This window comes from Microchirus variegatus, assembly GCF_963457635.1.
Source record: "Microchirus variegatus genome assembly, chromosome: 3".
NCBI lineage: Eukaryota > Metazoa > Chordata > Actinopteri > Pleuronectiformes > Soleidae > Microchirus > Microchirus variegatus.
Window position 1 is genome coordinate 30,120,606 of NC_139804.1, and position 18,119 is coordinate 30,138,724.

The 18,119-nt window shown below is 40.0% G+C and overlaps 3 protein-coding genes across 3 annotated transcripts; 1 reads left to right on the forward strand and 2 right to left on the reverse strand.

Moving 5' to 3' along the window:
• Positions 1-406: 406 nt before the first annotated feature.
• On the reverse strand, positions 407-5,302 carry actmap (actin maturation protease). The gene is made up of 7 exons (XM_083886448.1): positions 5,265-5,302; positions 4,959-5,143; positions 3,112-3,180; positions 2,777-2,901; positions 2,067-2,196; positions 1,551-1,621; positions 407-991 (listed from the first exon to the last, which is right to left on the reverse strand). The coding sequence occupies exons 2-7, from the start codon at positions 5,114-5,116 to the stop codon at positions 642-644; spliced, it is 903 nt and encodes a 300-aa protein (XP_083742574.1). The 5' UTR covers positions 5,117-5,143; positions 5,265-5,302; the 3' UTR covers positions 407-641.
• A 1,868-nt stretch (positions 5,303-7,170) lies between these two features.
• Positions 7,171-18,033, reverse strand: gfm1 (G elongation factor, mitochondrial 1). The gene is made up of 18 exons (XM_083887341.1): positions 17,863-18,033; positions 17,607-17,759; positions 17,375-17,507; positions 16,419-16,623; positions 15,471-15,587; positions 15,122-15,272; positions 14,299-14,453; positions 14,126-14,204; positions 13,886-14,023; positions 13,668-13,769; positions 13,510-13,566; positions 13,284-13,421; positions 12,452-12,534; positions 8,746-8,908; positions 8,509-8,653; positions 8,244-8,404; positions 8,065-8,118; positions 7,171-7,699 (listed from the first exon to the last, which is right to left on the reverse strand). Exons 1-18 carry the CDS (start codon positions 17,935-17,937, stop codon positions 7,568-7,570), a joined length of 2,241 nt encoding a protein of 746 aa, XP_083743467.1. The 5' UTR covers positions 17,938-18,033; the 3' UTR covers positions 7,171-7,567.
• lxn (latexin) lies at positions 9,582-12,175 on the forward strand. Its single transcript, XM_083887342.1, has 7 exons — positions 9,582-9,648; positions 9,929-10,108; positions 10,227-10,289; positions 11,054-11,222; positions 11,307-11,443; positions 11,557-11,619; positions 11,876-12,175. Exons 2-7 carry the CDS (start codon positions 9,971-9,973, stop codon positions 11,999-12,001), a joined length of 696 nt encoding a protein of 231 aa, XP_083743468.1. The 5' UTR covers positions 9,582-9,648; positions 9,929-9,970; the 3' UTR covers positions 12,002-12,175.
• Positions 18,034-18,119: the final 86 nt, after the last annotated feature.

Below are 18,119 nucleotides of genomic sequence, written 5' to 3' on the forward strand. Positions count from 1 at the left end.
AACTGATTAAGTCCGGTTGAGTGGTTTTTTGATTTTTCAACTTTTAAAATGTGAATATTTTCTGGTTTCTTTGCTCCATACAACAAATGAACATTGTAACCTAATTGATTAATAGATAAAAGAATCAACAGATTAATCCTTTATCGAAAATAATTGTTAGTTGCAGCCTGAGTGCATCTGTGTCATCAAGTCACGGTCATTACTCCACTCAACTATAAGGAGCATACCAAATATAATGCAATATATGGGTATGGATAAATAGCAGAAACCTCATGAGGAAATAGAATGAGGTCATCAAACATCAGATTTTTTGAGCAAAAAAAAATGTATATATAAAAAGCAATCTAAGAGTCTTGTTTATTTCTATTTATTATTTTTATTACAAAGAGATGGCCTGATTCCTGATTTTCTCTTTTTTAATAATATCTCACAATAAATATATTGTCATATCAACCAATCGTTCGACATACAATATCTTCATTGTATTTAAGTCTTTTGTAAAGCCCAGCTGAATAAATTTAAAAATGTATTGTTTTAAACCTGAGAAATTAGTTTTTATGTCCAATGTGATTTACTGTAGGATCACACACGCACGTGCACTTTGGCACCCAACAATTTCAGTGTCTTTTCGGTGAGCAGTGTCACTCACACTTATTATACCACTCCTGTGTCCTTGTGTGGAGCAGCACCGCCTGTCCAGCCAGCCCGGCCTCCACACCGTCTTCAGGGACCACATACCGTGCCCCGTCATTAGCTCTCTGTGGATCCATAGTCCTCAGTTGCTCATTGCTCTGAGCTAAACTGTCCAGGCTCCACAGCTGGTAGCGCAGACTCTTCCCCTGCTTCGCCAGGACGTAAACCTCTCTAAATCCTGAGCTGCCAACGGGACAAGTGAAACTGGTGTCGCTAAGCAGGTGGAGCCACGGCAGACTGGGATCAGTCTGATGGTGCTTTTCACTGACACTTCCCTGATCCAAACCGAGGAGAACACCTGGAGAGAAAGGTTGCAGTTTTGTGACGAGAGCAAAATGACCAGATAAACCAAGCTTACTTCATGAAATCAGGTTTATTTTGTGAAGGCGTTTTAAATAAGACTGATTTACACTAGATTGCCATTGAAATGTATCCCTGCAGAGAAGCCTCTGGACTTATAAAGCACAAATAATAATAATGATGTACAGTGTCTATAAAAGTATATAAACATAAGTAACTATACTCTCAAAAGAAGGGACCTGTTCCATGTCTCCAGAGCTGGGACTGATAATGAACAGTGCCTAATCTGATTTTGGTCAGGACCGCGTCACAACTCGTCAAGAAAGACTCCTTAAAACAGTTTGAAGAGTATTAACGTGCACTGACATGCACATTTCACTAACACTGCACCATCTAGGCCTCCTCAGTAACATTCTGAGAGCATGATTATATGACACCATCTGATCTTTGAATGCTCAATCAACCAAATATATAAAAACAAACATTATAAAACAACATTATCATATTTCAGTTTAGTGTCAAAGCCTCCCTCTGATTGACCAACTATCTGGTCTTACCTGAGGCAACAGCCCAGTGTGCCCTGTGGCCGCTGCGCTGACATGGCTCATGGTTATAGTCCTCATCGTATCTGTACATACTGTCAAAGAATTGTGCGGTCCAACACGAACAACACTGTATAATACATAGATAAGTCAAATATACATTCAAAGAAACATAAACAACCTTTCTAAGACTTTTCTATCAGTGCCACATGAAGTGTTTCCCAGTAAAGGAGTATTTTGTGTGTGACGCATTTTATGTCACAACTAAGCAAAGAAATAAGAAGAAGCACACAGCGCGAGTAAAGCAAAAGCTCATGCACAGTGCACAGTGCACATAAAAAGTGAGGTCCACAGGGGGTGATGGAAGTTCTGCACTGGAACTTGTTGTCACTTATTTAAAAATGCTTTATTTTTTATCTGAGCATTTCCTGATTGTTATCTGAAATTTGAAAAGTGTTCAGTGTTTTATTCTTGCCCTGATATTAGCATTAAAACAGCTCTTGTAGCGGTTTGGCTTTGGGTTAAGGATACGGGATGAGCACAGGCTGTCTCCCCCACAGGTGTTTGACGATGGTTGCAGCGTTGTTACCGCTTAAACCTCCAGACAGAAGTTCAGCCGGACAGTCACAGATCTCTTCTGCCAGCAGGGCCATGTTGTTAGCTGGTAATATAAATGAGAAATAAACACAAAGGAACAGTTTACACAGTATGTGTAATGAGTAAATCAACACTAAAAGCATCCTGTATCTGACTCGGATGGAGCCCCGCTCAGTGTTACAAATAACCTCGCTCATATTCATTGTTATTTTTTGAATTTTTGAAGTAAGCGTACAGTTCTCAGTTCATGTTCATTTGTTTTTTCTTCTAAGAAGGGTCGCTATTCTTTTTCAGTAGAACTTGCTTACTCGTTTCAAATTTGATGATGTAGTTGACGAGTTGTTGTTTTTTTTTTTGCTTTAACAGCTTTAAATGCTCAAACAGGTTGGCTTCAGCAGTAGCAAAAATGTCTGTACCACTAACACCAACAATACTGGACTGTGTCCATGAAGATGCCATGTCTTGGCATGCCATAAACACAACACTCTTTCACTTTCAGAGTTCGTAAGACCATAAGCCAAGTTACTTTGAGGCTTTGGAAGGATTCAGTGCTTGGACGTACAATCAGAACCAGTCTGCTGTGATCCTCTGTGACAGAGAGTATTACATATACTGGACAATAACTATTTGCATGTTTTTGTTACCTGAAAACATTTCACCCTGTGCCGTGTATCCCCTGCTCCGTGCCGTCTGAACCACGGTTTCCATGTCGACGCCGAGCGGTGGTCGTCGAAGGTGAGCAGCCATCCACAGAGCCACCAGACCACACCTGTGTGTCACGTGAATCACACACACACACACAGTCACGCTCCAGCAAATGCGTCATGTGTCATGACTTCAACTTTAAAGCATTTAGGTCAAACTAATAACACAATGGCCCTGCTGTGCTAAGCATTGTACCGGTGTGACGTAGGAAGTGCTTTTCATTAAATGTGTTAGTCGACAGGAATCAGGTTGACACCAAAGTTCACCGACTTACTGTGGACCGTCTTGGATGAGAGACGGCACATATGTGTTCACCAGAACCCACTGCAGGTCCTTCCTGAAACTGGAGCACAAAACCCACATTAGAAACACCTGTTAAACACAGTCAAATTCTGTAAATCTGATGGAAAAAATGTCTCAAAGTGTGTGTTGCACAGCGCATGACACCAAGGTTCAAGATGTCTTTATTATCCACAAGGGGCCATTTGGTTTACTGCCAGCAGTCGCATATAAACATCAAGTATCACAATATGGTAACACTTTATATTAAGGAACCTAGTCACCATTAACTAGGTAATTACCAACATTATATATAATAATAATATTGTATAATTAGCATACTAGCCCTATATCAGTAAATATTAAGCACATATTAACACCTTAGTTATGTAGGAAAAAACTTAGTTCATATCGTAATAGAGGTAGAATTAGGTGTTAATACGTGATTAAATATTACTAATAAAGGACTAGTATGCTACTTATATTAGTAAGCACCGAGTTAATTGTGAATATGTGTTCCCTGATATAAAGTGTTACCCACAACCTGTTTGTTCTACATCATGGTAGCTAAGTATAAAGTTGTCCCTCAAAGGATGGCTCCAGTCAGCAAAGATGGATTTTGCTTCTTTTTTTTTTAACACCTGAGGTCATCAAAGGTGTACAGGGCTGTTCTAGCAATTTCACTGTGCACCTTTAACAATACCCTGTAAGCGATTTACCTTTGAACTTTAACCCTAATAATGTAAGTGATAAGATAATCCCTTATCAGTCCCACAATGGGGAAAAGTACAGTGTCATAGCAGCAAAGACAATAAGGGAAATAATAACATGCATTTCCACATCTGTGAATGTACAATATACAAGATTATCCACCATTTTATTTTACTTTTAAATAAAAAATGACATGGTGTTGGTTCATGTCCCAGTTGTAACAAGGGCCTTTCCGCATTGAGTTTGCGTGTTCTCCCCGTGTGTCATGGGTTTTCTCCCAGTCCAAAAACATGCAGATTTGGGGATTAGGCAAACTGGACGCTCTGAATTGACCACAGGTTTGAGTGTGAGAGTGGATGGATGATTGTCTCTATGTGGCCTTGTGATCGACTGGTGACCTGTCCAGGGTGTAGCCCGCCTTTCACCCTATGTCAGCTGGGATTGGCACCAGTGAGCCCCATGACCCTCATGTGGTGGATAAAGTGGTATAAGATGGATGGATGGACAAGCTTTTGTATACTAGTTAAAGTTGCCATATGTAAGAATGTGGCCAAAAACAGTTACTACATTCAAATTCAAAATACAGAGGTATTTGAGGTTTCGTTTTCAGACGTAACTGGCAACCCGTGGTTGCTCGGCAGCTGAGACTCTACTGACTGAAATGATTGGTAGACGGCCGTAGGTGGCGCCACATGGCAAAACATGATTTCAAAACATAAATATGATTTGCAGTCTAGAAAAATATTTTTTTGAATGCAAATAGTTTGGCTGTACTGTTGTTGTTGGTGAGTTCAGAATGTTATATGAACATTATTCCTGAGTCTCTGTGACATATTAGGAGGATTTTATGGCCAGTTGCTTTAGATTTATAACATAATGCAGCTTTAATTTTAAGTGTCCTGATGCTGTTCTCTTGGGCAGGTCTCTCTTTTAATCTCAATGAGATATACAGTGCAAACTGTAACTTTCCTTGTGTGTGACATAGTGGTGTTTTGTGTTCTTTTACTTCACTGATATAGTTACTATAGTCGTTATTTTACTCTCTGCTTGAAAAGACTGTTATGAAATGTTTGTCCAAATTACAGACAATAAAATGAGACTAATGTTCATTCCTCTCAGTGTTTCTCTCACCTGCTGTCCCTCTGACTGAGCAGTAAACACGCCTCTGTGTTGTCTCCCTCTACAGGACTCCTGCTGCTGGCTATGGTCTGATACAGCTTCTTGTGTGGTGAAGTTGAAGGAGCGGGTGGAGGAGGACCAGGGGCAGGAGGAGGAGGAGGAGGTGACATTTTCTTACAGTTCCTTCTGAGTTAAGCCTACAATGACAGGAGGTTTGGTCAGTGTCAGTAAACGGAGCATACAAACGCGCAACCCGTGTACCATAGAGAGTTAACTAAAACATGTTTCTTTCGAGTCAAATCAAGTGCTTTCACTCACATGTAGCACACTTGCTCCACACCACCTCAGTCAGTCAGCTAACAGCCCCGGCGCTCGGCTCCGGTTCCGTGCTTCCAACCATATTTGGAACACGAACTACTCTTCTTCTCTTCTTCGGTTACAGTTTGTGGCACGCTAAACGCGACAAAGGCGCAGTGCTGCCCTCTCGAGGTCGTTTGGAAATCTTCGTTTTTAGTTTTGACTTTATAAAATACATTTGGATTAAAAAAAAAAACTTCCAGAAAATGGCGGTTGGAAGACAACACATTTTCTTCCTAGTCAAAACTACACTTACAGATATCTGCTTGTCAGTATTTACTATTCAAAACTAAAGTTACATATATCTGCTCGTCAGTTTTTACTAGTCAAAATTTAAGTGACAGATATCTATTATTCAAAACTAAATTTACCGATATCTGCTAGTCAGTTTTTACTAATCAAAATTACAGTTAAGAGTTATATCTGCTCGTCAGTTTTTACTAGTCAAAATTACAGTTACAGATATCTGCAACATGCATACACATTTGCTGTATTTCAGGTGTAGACAGAATCATGAAAATGTGAGTAAAATCAAATGACATTTTACAAACTGTATCTAGACCTAAAAGAAATGTAGCAAGTCTGACATCAACTGAACAAACATCGTCAGAGATGATTTTAAATTGTTTTCAGTTTGTTTTTAATATAAACAGTGATGGACTTCATAATTGTGTATCACAGTGATAGAGCCACAGGTTTCTTCACATTTGATGGCAAGTTTCAAAGCTGTAGCAGCTGTACAACATAGGACTTTTGGCTTGTCTTCACTAAGGGAGTTTGTCATTGGACTGAAACCTACTGCACGTGCAAAGTTTGATTTTGTTTTAATGCGCGGTAAGTTGGATTTCCCCATAGAGGTAGTAATAGCAGTAATATTATTGAGCTTCTGTCAGTGTCATGTCCCTAACAAAACACAACTGCTCATTTAAAGATGTGCGTGTGTCAGATGCTACATTGCAAAAACATGGAGGAAATCCAGCATATATCTACGGTTATTCACTTCATCAGCAGTTTCTTCCCAGTTTCCTCTTCCTGTCACCAGTTAAAAAAAAATCTCTTTCCACTCTATTGTTCCCTTTCATCCAAAAGCAAAGAAAAACATGGTTTTCAAGCTTTCTTTCTAAAGCTTTTTTTAATCCATCAAACATATACTAGTGCAGATTAGAATTGAAGTAGTTATTTTATAATGCGACAAAAAAGTATTTTGTTAAGCTTTGATTTCTAGTTGTCTTGAGGTTGCTCATCTCAACTCTTCAGCTTTGTCTTAGGTTTTGAACAGTATTGATAGATTTTGCGTTACATTAATCAAACGTGCTTCATGAGCAGCTGCTGTAATGGAAAGTTTTTTCCTGAGGTCGTCATTTGTTGAACCATTTAGCGACTGACAGGTTAAATGAGTTGGTACATGAGCCTACAAAGAATAGAACAGGACAAAGTGGAACAGTATGTTTAGTTAGAGATAAAAAAAAAAATAAGCAAACGGTGTCAGGAAGACAGGATGATCTGGACAATCTCTCCTTGGTGCTTCCGCTCCTCCTGGTCGTTATATAACTCCACACTGACGGGAGGGTCATTTCCCTGCTTGGACTCTTTCACACAAGTTCCTTTCCCTTTTTCTCTAACGTCTGCGTTTTCCAGGAAACTACAATGTCTTTGAGGATTCTTGTTTTTCTGGCTGTTATATTGGGGGTAAATGGGAAACCCAGTGTGACGATCAGACCTGAGGCTGCGTCGACGGACATGTCGGCTCATCCCAACAGCTTACCAGAGACAGCAGAGGAGACCGACACCTCTGGACAGGTGAGACAAAGCGAGTCCTCACCCTGAAATTAATGCGTTTTTTTGCAGGACGTAGCCATGTGTGAAGTGTCAGATTGTCATCCAGGGTGGTGTGTACTTTACTTAACTGTGGGGGAAATTAACAACCTGCACACAATACACATTAAAAAGAAGGGTATGTGTATTTGCTGAAAGTATTATTACATAAAAAACCACTCTGTACATAGTACAAAAGCCATTACAAGCTCAACTCAACACCAAGCTTCCTGATCAATCTCCATCTTAAAAATCCAGTACTTTGAGGACGTACTGTGGCATAATCAAAGTAATAAATAAGAGTTTTACTACAAAGCAAAGGTGAAATGTCATGATGATGTTTGGCTTTACTAATAAAAGGAGCTTCATGGTTGACGTTGGACAGGAAATGGTACCTAAAGAAGGAAGGGTGTCATGACAAAGTCCATTTAGGCAAACAGGAACAGGCTTCAGTTCTTCCACTTGTTCTTCTTTACAGGCAGCTGCCCCGTGGCCTCCAAGTATTTGTGGATGAGTTCATCTTGTGTGGATGGCAGACAGGCCTGATATCTGCTGTAATCCATGGTGTACTCGCCTTTTCCCTGAATAAACAATGATAGAGGACGTCAGCTGTCTCAAAAACATAAACACACTTATCTGAGTCTTAAAGCGGTCGTTCATATTCCAGCGATTGCCAAATGAGTTTCACACAATGCTAGTTAAGCCACGATTGATGGAGGTGGAACCACACATGGAAACACTTAAGAATGTAGCTGAAAATGTCCTGAAGCATCCATTAAAGTTTCAGGAGTGGATTCTGATGCTAAAAATAAACCTGAATGTTCTGCAGGTCTGTTTTTGGTTCTTATAATCATTTCCGTGACTTCTGAAACCAGGTCTACACTCTTGCTTCTCTAATATATCAATGTGATCTACAATTAATGCACCACATTTCCTTTGAACTTACTTCAGTGCAGGAGCGCAATTCTGAGGCGTATCCAAACATGTCATTCAGTGGAACCTGGTGGGGGGGGGGGGAGAAGACGCTGAAATTACTCAAATACAAATTGAAGTGAGGGATGATGGAGCTAACCTTGTGAGCTACAACACTCTGGATACAAATGCAAAAGTACAAACAGGACTCACGTCAGCGTACAGAGTGAAGTATCCCTCAGCCCCGTCCTGCCCTGTGATGACACCATGCCGACGGTTGACACCAGAAATGACTGCTCCCTGAAACTCCTGTGGTGCTACGATCTCCACAGACATGATTGGCTCCAGGATGGCTGTGTTGGCTTTTTCCATGGCTGTAGGGGAAGACATTGAAAGCAATGTTAGTGTAAACGTTTAACCAACAAAGCAGAACAAGAATTGAATGAAATATAATGATCTCCAGGAACTGAACACCTGCCTTGCTTTAGAGCGCCCTCTCCTGCACGGATGAAGGAGATCTCATTGGAGTCAACCATGTGGTTTGCCCCATCTTCAAGGACGAATCGGACTCCCGAGATCTTGTGCCCACTCAGCGGTCCCTTCTCACAGGCCTCCCTGAAACCCTGCGGCATGATGGTCAAAGAGAGTGAATCTGGTGAAATCAAATCATTTGATGTTTTCATTTCAAATGAACCACAACATCATTAGAGCATACCTTTTCGATAGCGGGTACAAACTGCTTTGGGACATTTGTGCCAACAGTCTGGTCATCAAACTCCAGCTTGGTGGAATGCTCTTGCTCCAGAGGCTCAAGGACCCCAATAACTTTACCATACTGGCCAGAGCCACCGCTCTGCTTCTTGTGAGTGAAATCAAACCTGCAACAGACGAGACAAAACAGTTCATTGGCATGTTACTGGCATTCATGTTTTTCTATTTAATTTTTATTGATACATTTTGACATGTTTCGTAATCTATTATTTTCTCGATTAATTGCGTAAAAAAAGGCCATAAAATGTCCGAAAATGTTGTTGATGTTGATCAGTATTTCCTAAACCTGGAAATGATGATGTTATCAAATGTCTCAAATGTCCACAAACCAAAATAATTCAGTTTAATGATTTATTTGTTATGTGGGGCAAAGAAACCAGAAAATATTCACATTTAAGAAGCTGAAAAAACAGAAAAATATCTAAACAGTTGCCAATTCATTTAGTAATTATCTAGAAATTGTTTCAGCCCTATTTAACTATAACACATTTGGTAATAAAGGAATCTATGAACTAATTCAGATTATAAAATGGAAATTAATGAATCTGTTATGGTAATATAAAGCCTCTAGTTAAAAAGTTATAATATAGGCCTTTATATTTTGTCATTTAAATGGATGAATCTGAAATCTTTTCACACCACTGTAACAAAACCCCATTTGGAAAATGGTACGGAAAATCAGAAAAGAGTTCTGTGTCTTTAAAAAAGGGGGCTGTCCTAAACCTTTGCTGTCAAAGGAAGCAGGAAGTAATCTTTCCACTTGCATGAGGAGCAGCTGACTCTGAAACACGGAGCTGATCAAACTTTCCACCTGCCATAGAGCTGACAGGAAACCTCAGCATTCCAGGTACAAACAAGATCAGACTCAGACTATTCATTCTTTTCAGGAAAACACATGTTCACTCTACAGTTCTACATATTTACATTTACTTCCCTTTTCCCTTTGCTCTGCTTGAACTAAGGCTTTTCCTATGTAGACTTAAACTGGCATTTGTCAAAAGCTCCACCCTGGTGAAAACCGAGGACCAAAGTCCTTCAGGTCCTGAAAGTCCCTCCCTCCTCACTACACTAGAGCATTTCTCCTTTGTCTTCACTGTGTCTTCTCATTGTCCACACTGGAATAACAGGTGAGAGTTTTAGAAGTGGAGGAGGCCGAGGAGGAGGATGTGATGGCGACTGGCGAGCTGAACCCCAATCACTACCCTGCTAACAGAGCAGCCAACGTGGTGCGACACTACCTCAACACCCGCTACGGCTCACCGTACAGAGTGTTCACACTGAACAGGGTTCACAGTGGGAAAGCAGAGGTAAGATCGACTTCAGTAATGACTTATAAACACAACTGTGACAGCTCTGCAATGCTGATCTAAACACAGAACAGTGGAAAGGTCTGATAATGGTGTTTTGTTTTTTTTCATTTTTCAGAATGTGGCAGACACTGGAAGAAAGTATCACCTGGAGATCTCAGTGCAGGACTTCATGAGCAATGTAGGTGAACTTTGTTTCTTTATCAATCATACACGATAGATAGAGTTAATAGTTTGAGCTGATGTTAAAAAGGCAGGGATGCGAATCGGTATGGGTTAATATCGGGCCGATACTGGTCAAAATCACTGCATCGGGTGTCAGACAGATAAAAATTGTCAAATCTGAAACTATCCAAAAATCCTATATATCTCATGCTTCACTAGGCATAGACTGTAAAAAATTTAAATAAAAATCAGCAAAAGCCTTTAAGCCGAGTCATGTTTGGGCTGTTTATATATTTATTTATTTTAAATGACTCAACACAAATGTGTTGTGTTTGTGATATCGGTATCGGACACAAAAAAGTGGTATCGTCCCATGCCTAGTTAATAAGTACCAAAATCAAAACAAAGACTTTAGTTTCATATGTGATCCAGCTCATTTGTCAGTTAAGATGCCACAATTACTTTTTGCATAAACTGACTAATGTAATGATCGTCAATCATCAATGGTAACATAGTTGTATAAAGACCGTAGAAGCAAATTTAAGTCTAAAGTAAACTGCTGAATAATCCCGATTCACAGGAAGCAGGTGCGGCCAGTTTTGACATGCTTTATCATTCAGAGCAGATAAAAGGAGGCTCACGTTTGTTTGTATGATGGATGATGTGGCGCAACACTGACTCACTGGCTGCCATGGCAACACTCTGGACAACACCTTTACTCTGTATGTTTTTCCTTCAATTGTGTCTCACAATCAAATCTGCCTTTTTTAATACATCTAGAAAACAGAGAAGTGCTCCGCAGAGGTTTTGTTTCCAAGAGGAGAACCACAGCGCTCACCCTCTGTTCAGGCCTCATGTGAGGAGCTGCTGAAAATCGACACCAAAGCTCAAGAAGAGGCCTGGTACCAAGAGAATAAAAACCAAAGCCTGGTGACGGCACATTTACCCGGTATGTAAAGTAAAACAAACAAACTCTACAATAATATGCATTAAGGTTTGTGGTTTTTAAATCGAACCGATCTTGAATTTATAGACAGCTATGGTCACATTGACCCTGGCATGGAGCCTCTGTGGCGTCTGGGCAGCGTGGCTGCCAGCTTCATCATGCTGAATGAATCCACTGAAAACACTCTGTACAACATGGCTCAGGTGGCCAACGTCACACAGCTGGTATGTGCTTTACCTGTTGTTAGGTTTACTCGATAATCCTCGATTAATCCATGTTATGTGCCTATTTAAAATATATTGTATAAATCTTTAAAAAGTTCCTTCACCTGTTTCAGGAAACTGAGGATGACCAGCTGAAGTTTGACTACTACATACTGCTGCATGACATGGTGTCTCAGGTAAACACTTGGTACAACATACTGTTAAATGCACTATAAAATAAAGATGATTTTCATCATGACAGTTATTTAAACCCTTGCTCTGGCTGCTATTTCCAAATCAGGGCTATCAGAAGATGGCAGCCTCCATTAAATAAGCAAATAATAGTATATTCTATTTCTGCAAGTAATGGCTAACATGTTAACATTTTATACTGAAACAAATGCATCAACCACGGTCAGGTACATTATAGCCTCTTTTCTTTTTTTTTTACAGGAAATCATTCACTGGAAACTGCTGTTCACCTGGTCTCCTGCAGAGGGAGTTAAAGTGCTGCAGAAGGAACATATGCCTAAATGCCATCACTGTGACACAGAGGCTGTGACTGCAAACACTAGCTAAACTCCAGACAGTCGTCACACTGCCATCAGAACCAAAACAGAAGCTGGATTTTCCATATTGTGTGTTTTTATGCAGTTTATATAACCAAAAGACAGATTATTCCATTTTAGATTACTACCATTTCCTTCACTTCTTCCTTATGGTTGTTTTAGGGCATTTTGTCCGATGTAAACAGTTAATACGATATAAATGTTCAGTATTGAGCTCTGTGTGTTTGTTCTTCTGTCTTTGCAAGGACCAGATAACAGTGAGAGGTCCTTGTGGCCTTCACACATCCAACACTTGATTGTGGGGTTAGAATTAGGTTTGGGTTAAGGCCACAGATATGAGTTGGGATTTAATCAATGTTCTGACAACTATATAAGTATAATCACAAGTGTGTGTGTGTGTGTGTGTGTGTGTGTGTGTGTGTGTGTGTGTGTGTGTATATATAAGGAGATGAGGACTTACGTTACAGGAGCGGTGACGGTTTCTCTGAAGGCCACTTTGGGTTTCCCCATCACACATCTACAGTTATATTCCCTCTCCATTCTCTGAAACGGCAAAACACACAACCATGGGTTAGAAATATAATCAGTTTAAACTATATCAAATTTTAATTTTAGTGTCTTTCGTCTCACCATCACACACTGTATATCCATACACTGTACATGATTAAGAACAATAAATATAAAACTAAATAAAAAATGTGAGTCCCATTTTTCTTATATTTGCATATTTTATTTATTTGTTTATTCACTTCCAAAATGCCCTTGAACCAAAGGCTCAGTAGTATTTGGTTTGAGGTGGAGTCAATTTCCATCACGCAATCATGATAATCCAGATCCCAGTGTTTCCTTTTATGGGATGGGGCTAAGAAAATTGCGATATATAATAAATCATGTCATTCCTCCACAGTCCAAAAACATACATTATGTGATTAGGTAAATTGGACACTCTAAATTGACTGTAGGTGTGAGAGTGAACGTTGTTTGTAAATAGGGTATATGTGGCCCTGTGGAGGATAAAGCTGTAGAAAATGGATGGATGGATGTTACATCTATGTATAAAGCAAGTTGTGTCTGTCTGTCTGTGATAGGCATATCTCGCTAATGCTAATCGAAAATTAAAACATTTGCGTTGTGCCTAATGAGATTGCACAGTGTTTGTACTATGTCAGCCTTTACGTTCCTTATCATGCATTACCATAACTAAAAAACTTCTTCAGCTCCCACTATAGGAATATATACTTCATACGGGCACTGCACTTGTGTGTTTAACATGCAGAATTTGCTTGAGGTACCTGTGAGTAGATTTCCAGATGCAGCTCGCCCATGCCTGAGATGATGGTCTCTTTGCTTTCTGTGTCGAAATGGACTCTGAATGTTGGATCTTCCCTGGTGAAACGATTGATGCCTTTGGAGAATTTGTCCAGGTCGTTCTGCACAGACAAGGAACAGTTAGATGTTACAACTATAGAGTTAAAGTTAAAGTTACAGTAAATAAAAGGTGAGTTTAAGCATGTTTACCTTGTCTGTCGGCTTTATTGACATTGAAATGACAGGTTCTGGGATGTGAATCGACTCCTGTCAACAACAAAACGAGTAAGTTGTTATTATACGATCTCTACATCGTCGAAACTTCTGTCATACGTCTTTAGCCCAGTGAGAACATGAAAGCGACTCACCATTGAGAGGTTTTCATTGGTTCTGTAAGTGAAAGTGTCTCCACTGGCACAGTCGATCCCAAACAGTGCGCAAATATCTCCTGCATAAACTTCATCCACATCCTTCACAAGATGGAAAAGAGACAAAGGATTAACAGACACAAAAACACAGGAAGAAACTGCATTTGTTTCTTCTGACAGAATCAAATTATGCCTTTAAAAGAAAAACAGCAACTCACCTCCAGCTGGTCGGCATGGAGACGCACGAGCCTCTGAACTCGGACCTTTTTGCTGGTGCGTGTGTTGTAGATGTATTCACCTTTCTTCAGGCAGCCCTGGTAAACCCTTACGTATGTCAGCTGACCAAACCTCCCTGCCTGTTAATGAGAGGAGGAGGTCAAAGGAATCAGCAGAACATAGTGGAATGAGGGATTATGATGAAGAAGTTGCACAGATTTGATTCATCATTAGAGCCTCACCTCTAGTTTGAAGGCAAGACCAACAAATGGATTTGAAGCATCTCGTGTAGGGTCCATTTGAAGCTTTTCACTAGAATCGCTAACACAAATAAAAGAACAACAACAATCAAACATATTTTTAAAAAAAACTCACATATTATTATTATTATTTACAGACTGAAAACTCTACTCACTCGTCATTGAGGATGGCGTAGTTCTTGACTTCTGTGGGGTTCGGTAAATAATCGAGGACGGCGTCGAGCAGAGGCTGGATGCCCTTGTTTTTCAGTGCTGTTCCCACCAACACTGGGGTAAAGAGACGCTGCACTGTGACCCTGCGGATCGCGGCCTGGAAGACAATAAAAAGGGACAACAGACTTATCTTCATGTGGCCACAAATGGTTCTTGTTCCAGTTAAGAACAGCTGAATCACCTTGCACAAACAGATTCAATTAGTCCTTTAGCACCACCAGCAGGTTGACATTGGGATTTTAAACTGAAATGCTATGAAGTTTGATTCACAGAATAAATTGTAATAACTAGAGCTGAAACAATTAATCGATCACTAAATTGTCAAATATTTTAATAATCAATTAAACTAGTTTGAAGCTTTTTTTCATTATTAAAACAATTGATTTTATTGATTGTTTTAGCTTCTTAAATGTGAATATTTTCTTTGTTTCTTTGCTCCACATAACAAAGAAATCATTCAAACTGAATCATTTTGGTTTGTGGACAAAACAAGACATTCGAGAACATCAGCATTTCCAGGTTTGACAAACACTGATCAACGTTTTTTCTGACATTTTATGGACCAAAAGATTAATCGAGAAAATAATTGTCAAATAAATCGAATCCTAGCTTTGCACTCTAAATTTTTATTCTCCTATTCAGTCACTTACTTTGTTTATTCTTAACTGTTGCAACTGTACCTGAATGTCTGGGTGGGATTTTTTTCCACACACACTTCAATGTTGAGTAAGTTGTAGTTCATGCACTCTCTCAAGAAACACAAACCTTCAAGTCTTCATTGGTAGGAATCGTTTCCTCTAAGAACATCTCTCCTAAGATTTCATCAGCGTTGGCCACACACTCCACGAGCTCCTGTCTCCGATCCTCAGCCTCTGCACGATAATCTGCAGGGATCTCATCATAGCGGATATTTTGACTACAGGGGGGAGGAAACAGATTGTATTGATTCCATTATTATTATCATTATCATACAGGTTTAGGGATTCTACTGTAGACAACTTATCTTCTACTGCTCTCACTCAAGGTATAAAGAAACATTTCTTGTTGGTAAAAACTGAACACTTTTGGAATTACACAAATAAAGAGACTGAGCTCCAAGAGGAGAACCCCTTACCCGAATGGTCCTTCAAAATAGATGCTGCGCTCCTGTACAAGATCAATAATGCCGCGCATGTTTCCCTCCAGACCGATGGGGATGCTCACAAAGGCAGCGTTGTGGTTCAACTTGGTTCTAAAGAGGAAAAAAAACAGCTGATTACAACACTGCTTGTGGATTACTTGTCACAATTTCATGTTTAACAGTGACTCAAAGACAGACATGCGTGTTTAATTCTGCTACAGTTTGTACATAAAGCACAAGTAAGCATCTAGCGTCAATGTGGCTAACAAATTAGGTAACACTTATGATTAGGGAACATATACTCATCATTAACTAGGTGCTTACTAAGCCTAAATTAGTAAATATTAAGCATGTATTAACACCTTATGTCGGAAAAATATTATTTCATGTCGTAATAGAGGTAGAATAAGGTTATGTAGAATAATGTATTAATATGTACTTAAAGGGATACTTCACCGATTTGAATGTGGCTTTGTATTGCTAGAATAGCAGTAGTATTTTTTGGAAAATGTGCTTCCCTCCCTCAGTTTTTCCCTGACTTGTAAAAAAATCTGTTTTCCCTTATCCAAATGTGCCCTACTGTGAGTCAAATGACACGTTTTGCATCACAGTAGGGCAATTTTTGAAAATGGAATTTTGTATTTTTTTACAACTCAGTGAAAAACTGAGGGAGGGAAGCACATTTTCGAAAAAATACTACTGCTATTCTAGCAATAAAAGGCCACATTCAAATCGGTGAAGTATCCCTTTAATGATTACTAATAAAGGGCTAGTATGCTACTTATATATGTTAGTATTAGTAAGCACCTCGTAAATGGTGAATGTGTGTTCCCTAATCTAGTGTTACCTAATTTTTATACAGGAATACAGTATCTACCAGTTTACCAGACAGGTCAGGAGTATATCTTTCTTTCTTGGTTAAGATACATTTCATATTTGTACCTCATCTGCTGCAGGGCTCGGTTGGGGTTGGCTCCCAATCGGTCCAACTTGTTGATGAATGTGAGGAAGGGCACGTTGTAGCGTTTCATCTGTCTGTTCACGGTCATGGTCTGACACTGAACGCCTCCCACGGCGCACAAAACCAGCACCGCTCCGTCCAGCACGCGCAGCGCTCGCTCCACTTCGATGGTAAAGTCCACGTGACCTGGTGGGACACAGAGTGGACGTTGGATGTTTAGAGAGACAGCAAAGTAAACATAATGATTTAGTGAGACCTTTGAGTCCTGGAGCGAGTTCACTTTTCTTACAGGCCACATACGCTGATCACATTTATGTAAATATATTTAATCGGGTTATAACATGCAAGTAACTTTTTCTTGTTCTTTTACTTAATCTGACAACATGCAAAACACATTATAATGAAGCTATAACGTGTTTTATTTCATCTCTGTTGTATGAAGCTGTTGCATATTCACACGGTTTAAGATGTACATTTTTGTTGTTTTCAGGTACGTGCTATAACATATTTTGTTCCAGATAAATCTTTTTTTTTTAATGGCAAATAAGGGTACATATACAATATACCACAACAAGTACATGCTCTGTGTTTTAAAGTTGTACAGAAAAAGATTGAAATAATCGTAACTTCTGTAAGTAAAATTGACAAAGCAATAGGAAATGGCTGTATAGAGGTAGAACACTGACCCCCACACAGTATAAAGATAGAGTATGTGATATATTAATACTGACATACCATGCCACAAGTTGAGCTCTGTAATCTATTTGATAATGTTGTGGTTTGTTTGGTGTATTTTTAAAATAACCTGTGAAGCCAAATGCACATTTTCACACCTTTAGATAATATAGAATTATTATTTTTGCTATTATTTTTTGGATTGGTGGTGTTAAGTAAGTCCTTGTATGTCTGATCAGACGCAGATATAGTATTTTATTACCTGGTGTGTCGATGATGTTAATGTTGTGGTTCTCCCACACTGTGTATGTAGCAGCTGACTGGATGGTGATGCCTCTCTGCCTCTCCAGCTCCATGGAGTCCATGGTGGCTCCGACACCGTCCTTCCCCTTCACCTGCAATCCACAAAACAGCTCATTTAACCCACCAGCGGCAAACAGCACACACGTGAAAACGTTCACCGTGAACAACCGCTGCCTTCCGCCGCCGCTCACCTCGTGAATCGCCGCTATCTTGCCGGTGTAGAAGAGGACACGCTCGGTAAGCGTCGTCTTCCCCGAGTCGATGTGAGCCGAGATGCCGATGTTGCGGATCCTCTCGTTGGGGAAGACACCGGAGGAGCATGACCGACAGCTGTTGATGAGCAACTGTCGAGACAAAACCACAGAAGAAGACCAATTATCAAACCACCAACCGGTCAGCACTGGAGTCCGATGATTAAAGACATGATTGAATAACACTCCAGGTCACCTTTTTAACAGTGACGCTCCCTGGCGCTAAAAGATGCGCTTTAGCCAAAGACAGTCCGGCGTTTAGTACTCTCATTTTGACAACAGCTACGTCGAGAAAAGTGATGTTATTCCTCCGTTCGCGCAACCTCCAGCCGCGGACACACCGGTGAATGTCACGCGAAAGCAACCCCCGGCGTGAAACACGACTTCCGTGTCTACGGAAGCCCACAAATGTCAGAAACCTCTCTCCTTCCGCCTCCTCTTCTTCTTCTTCTT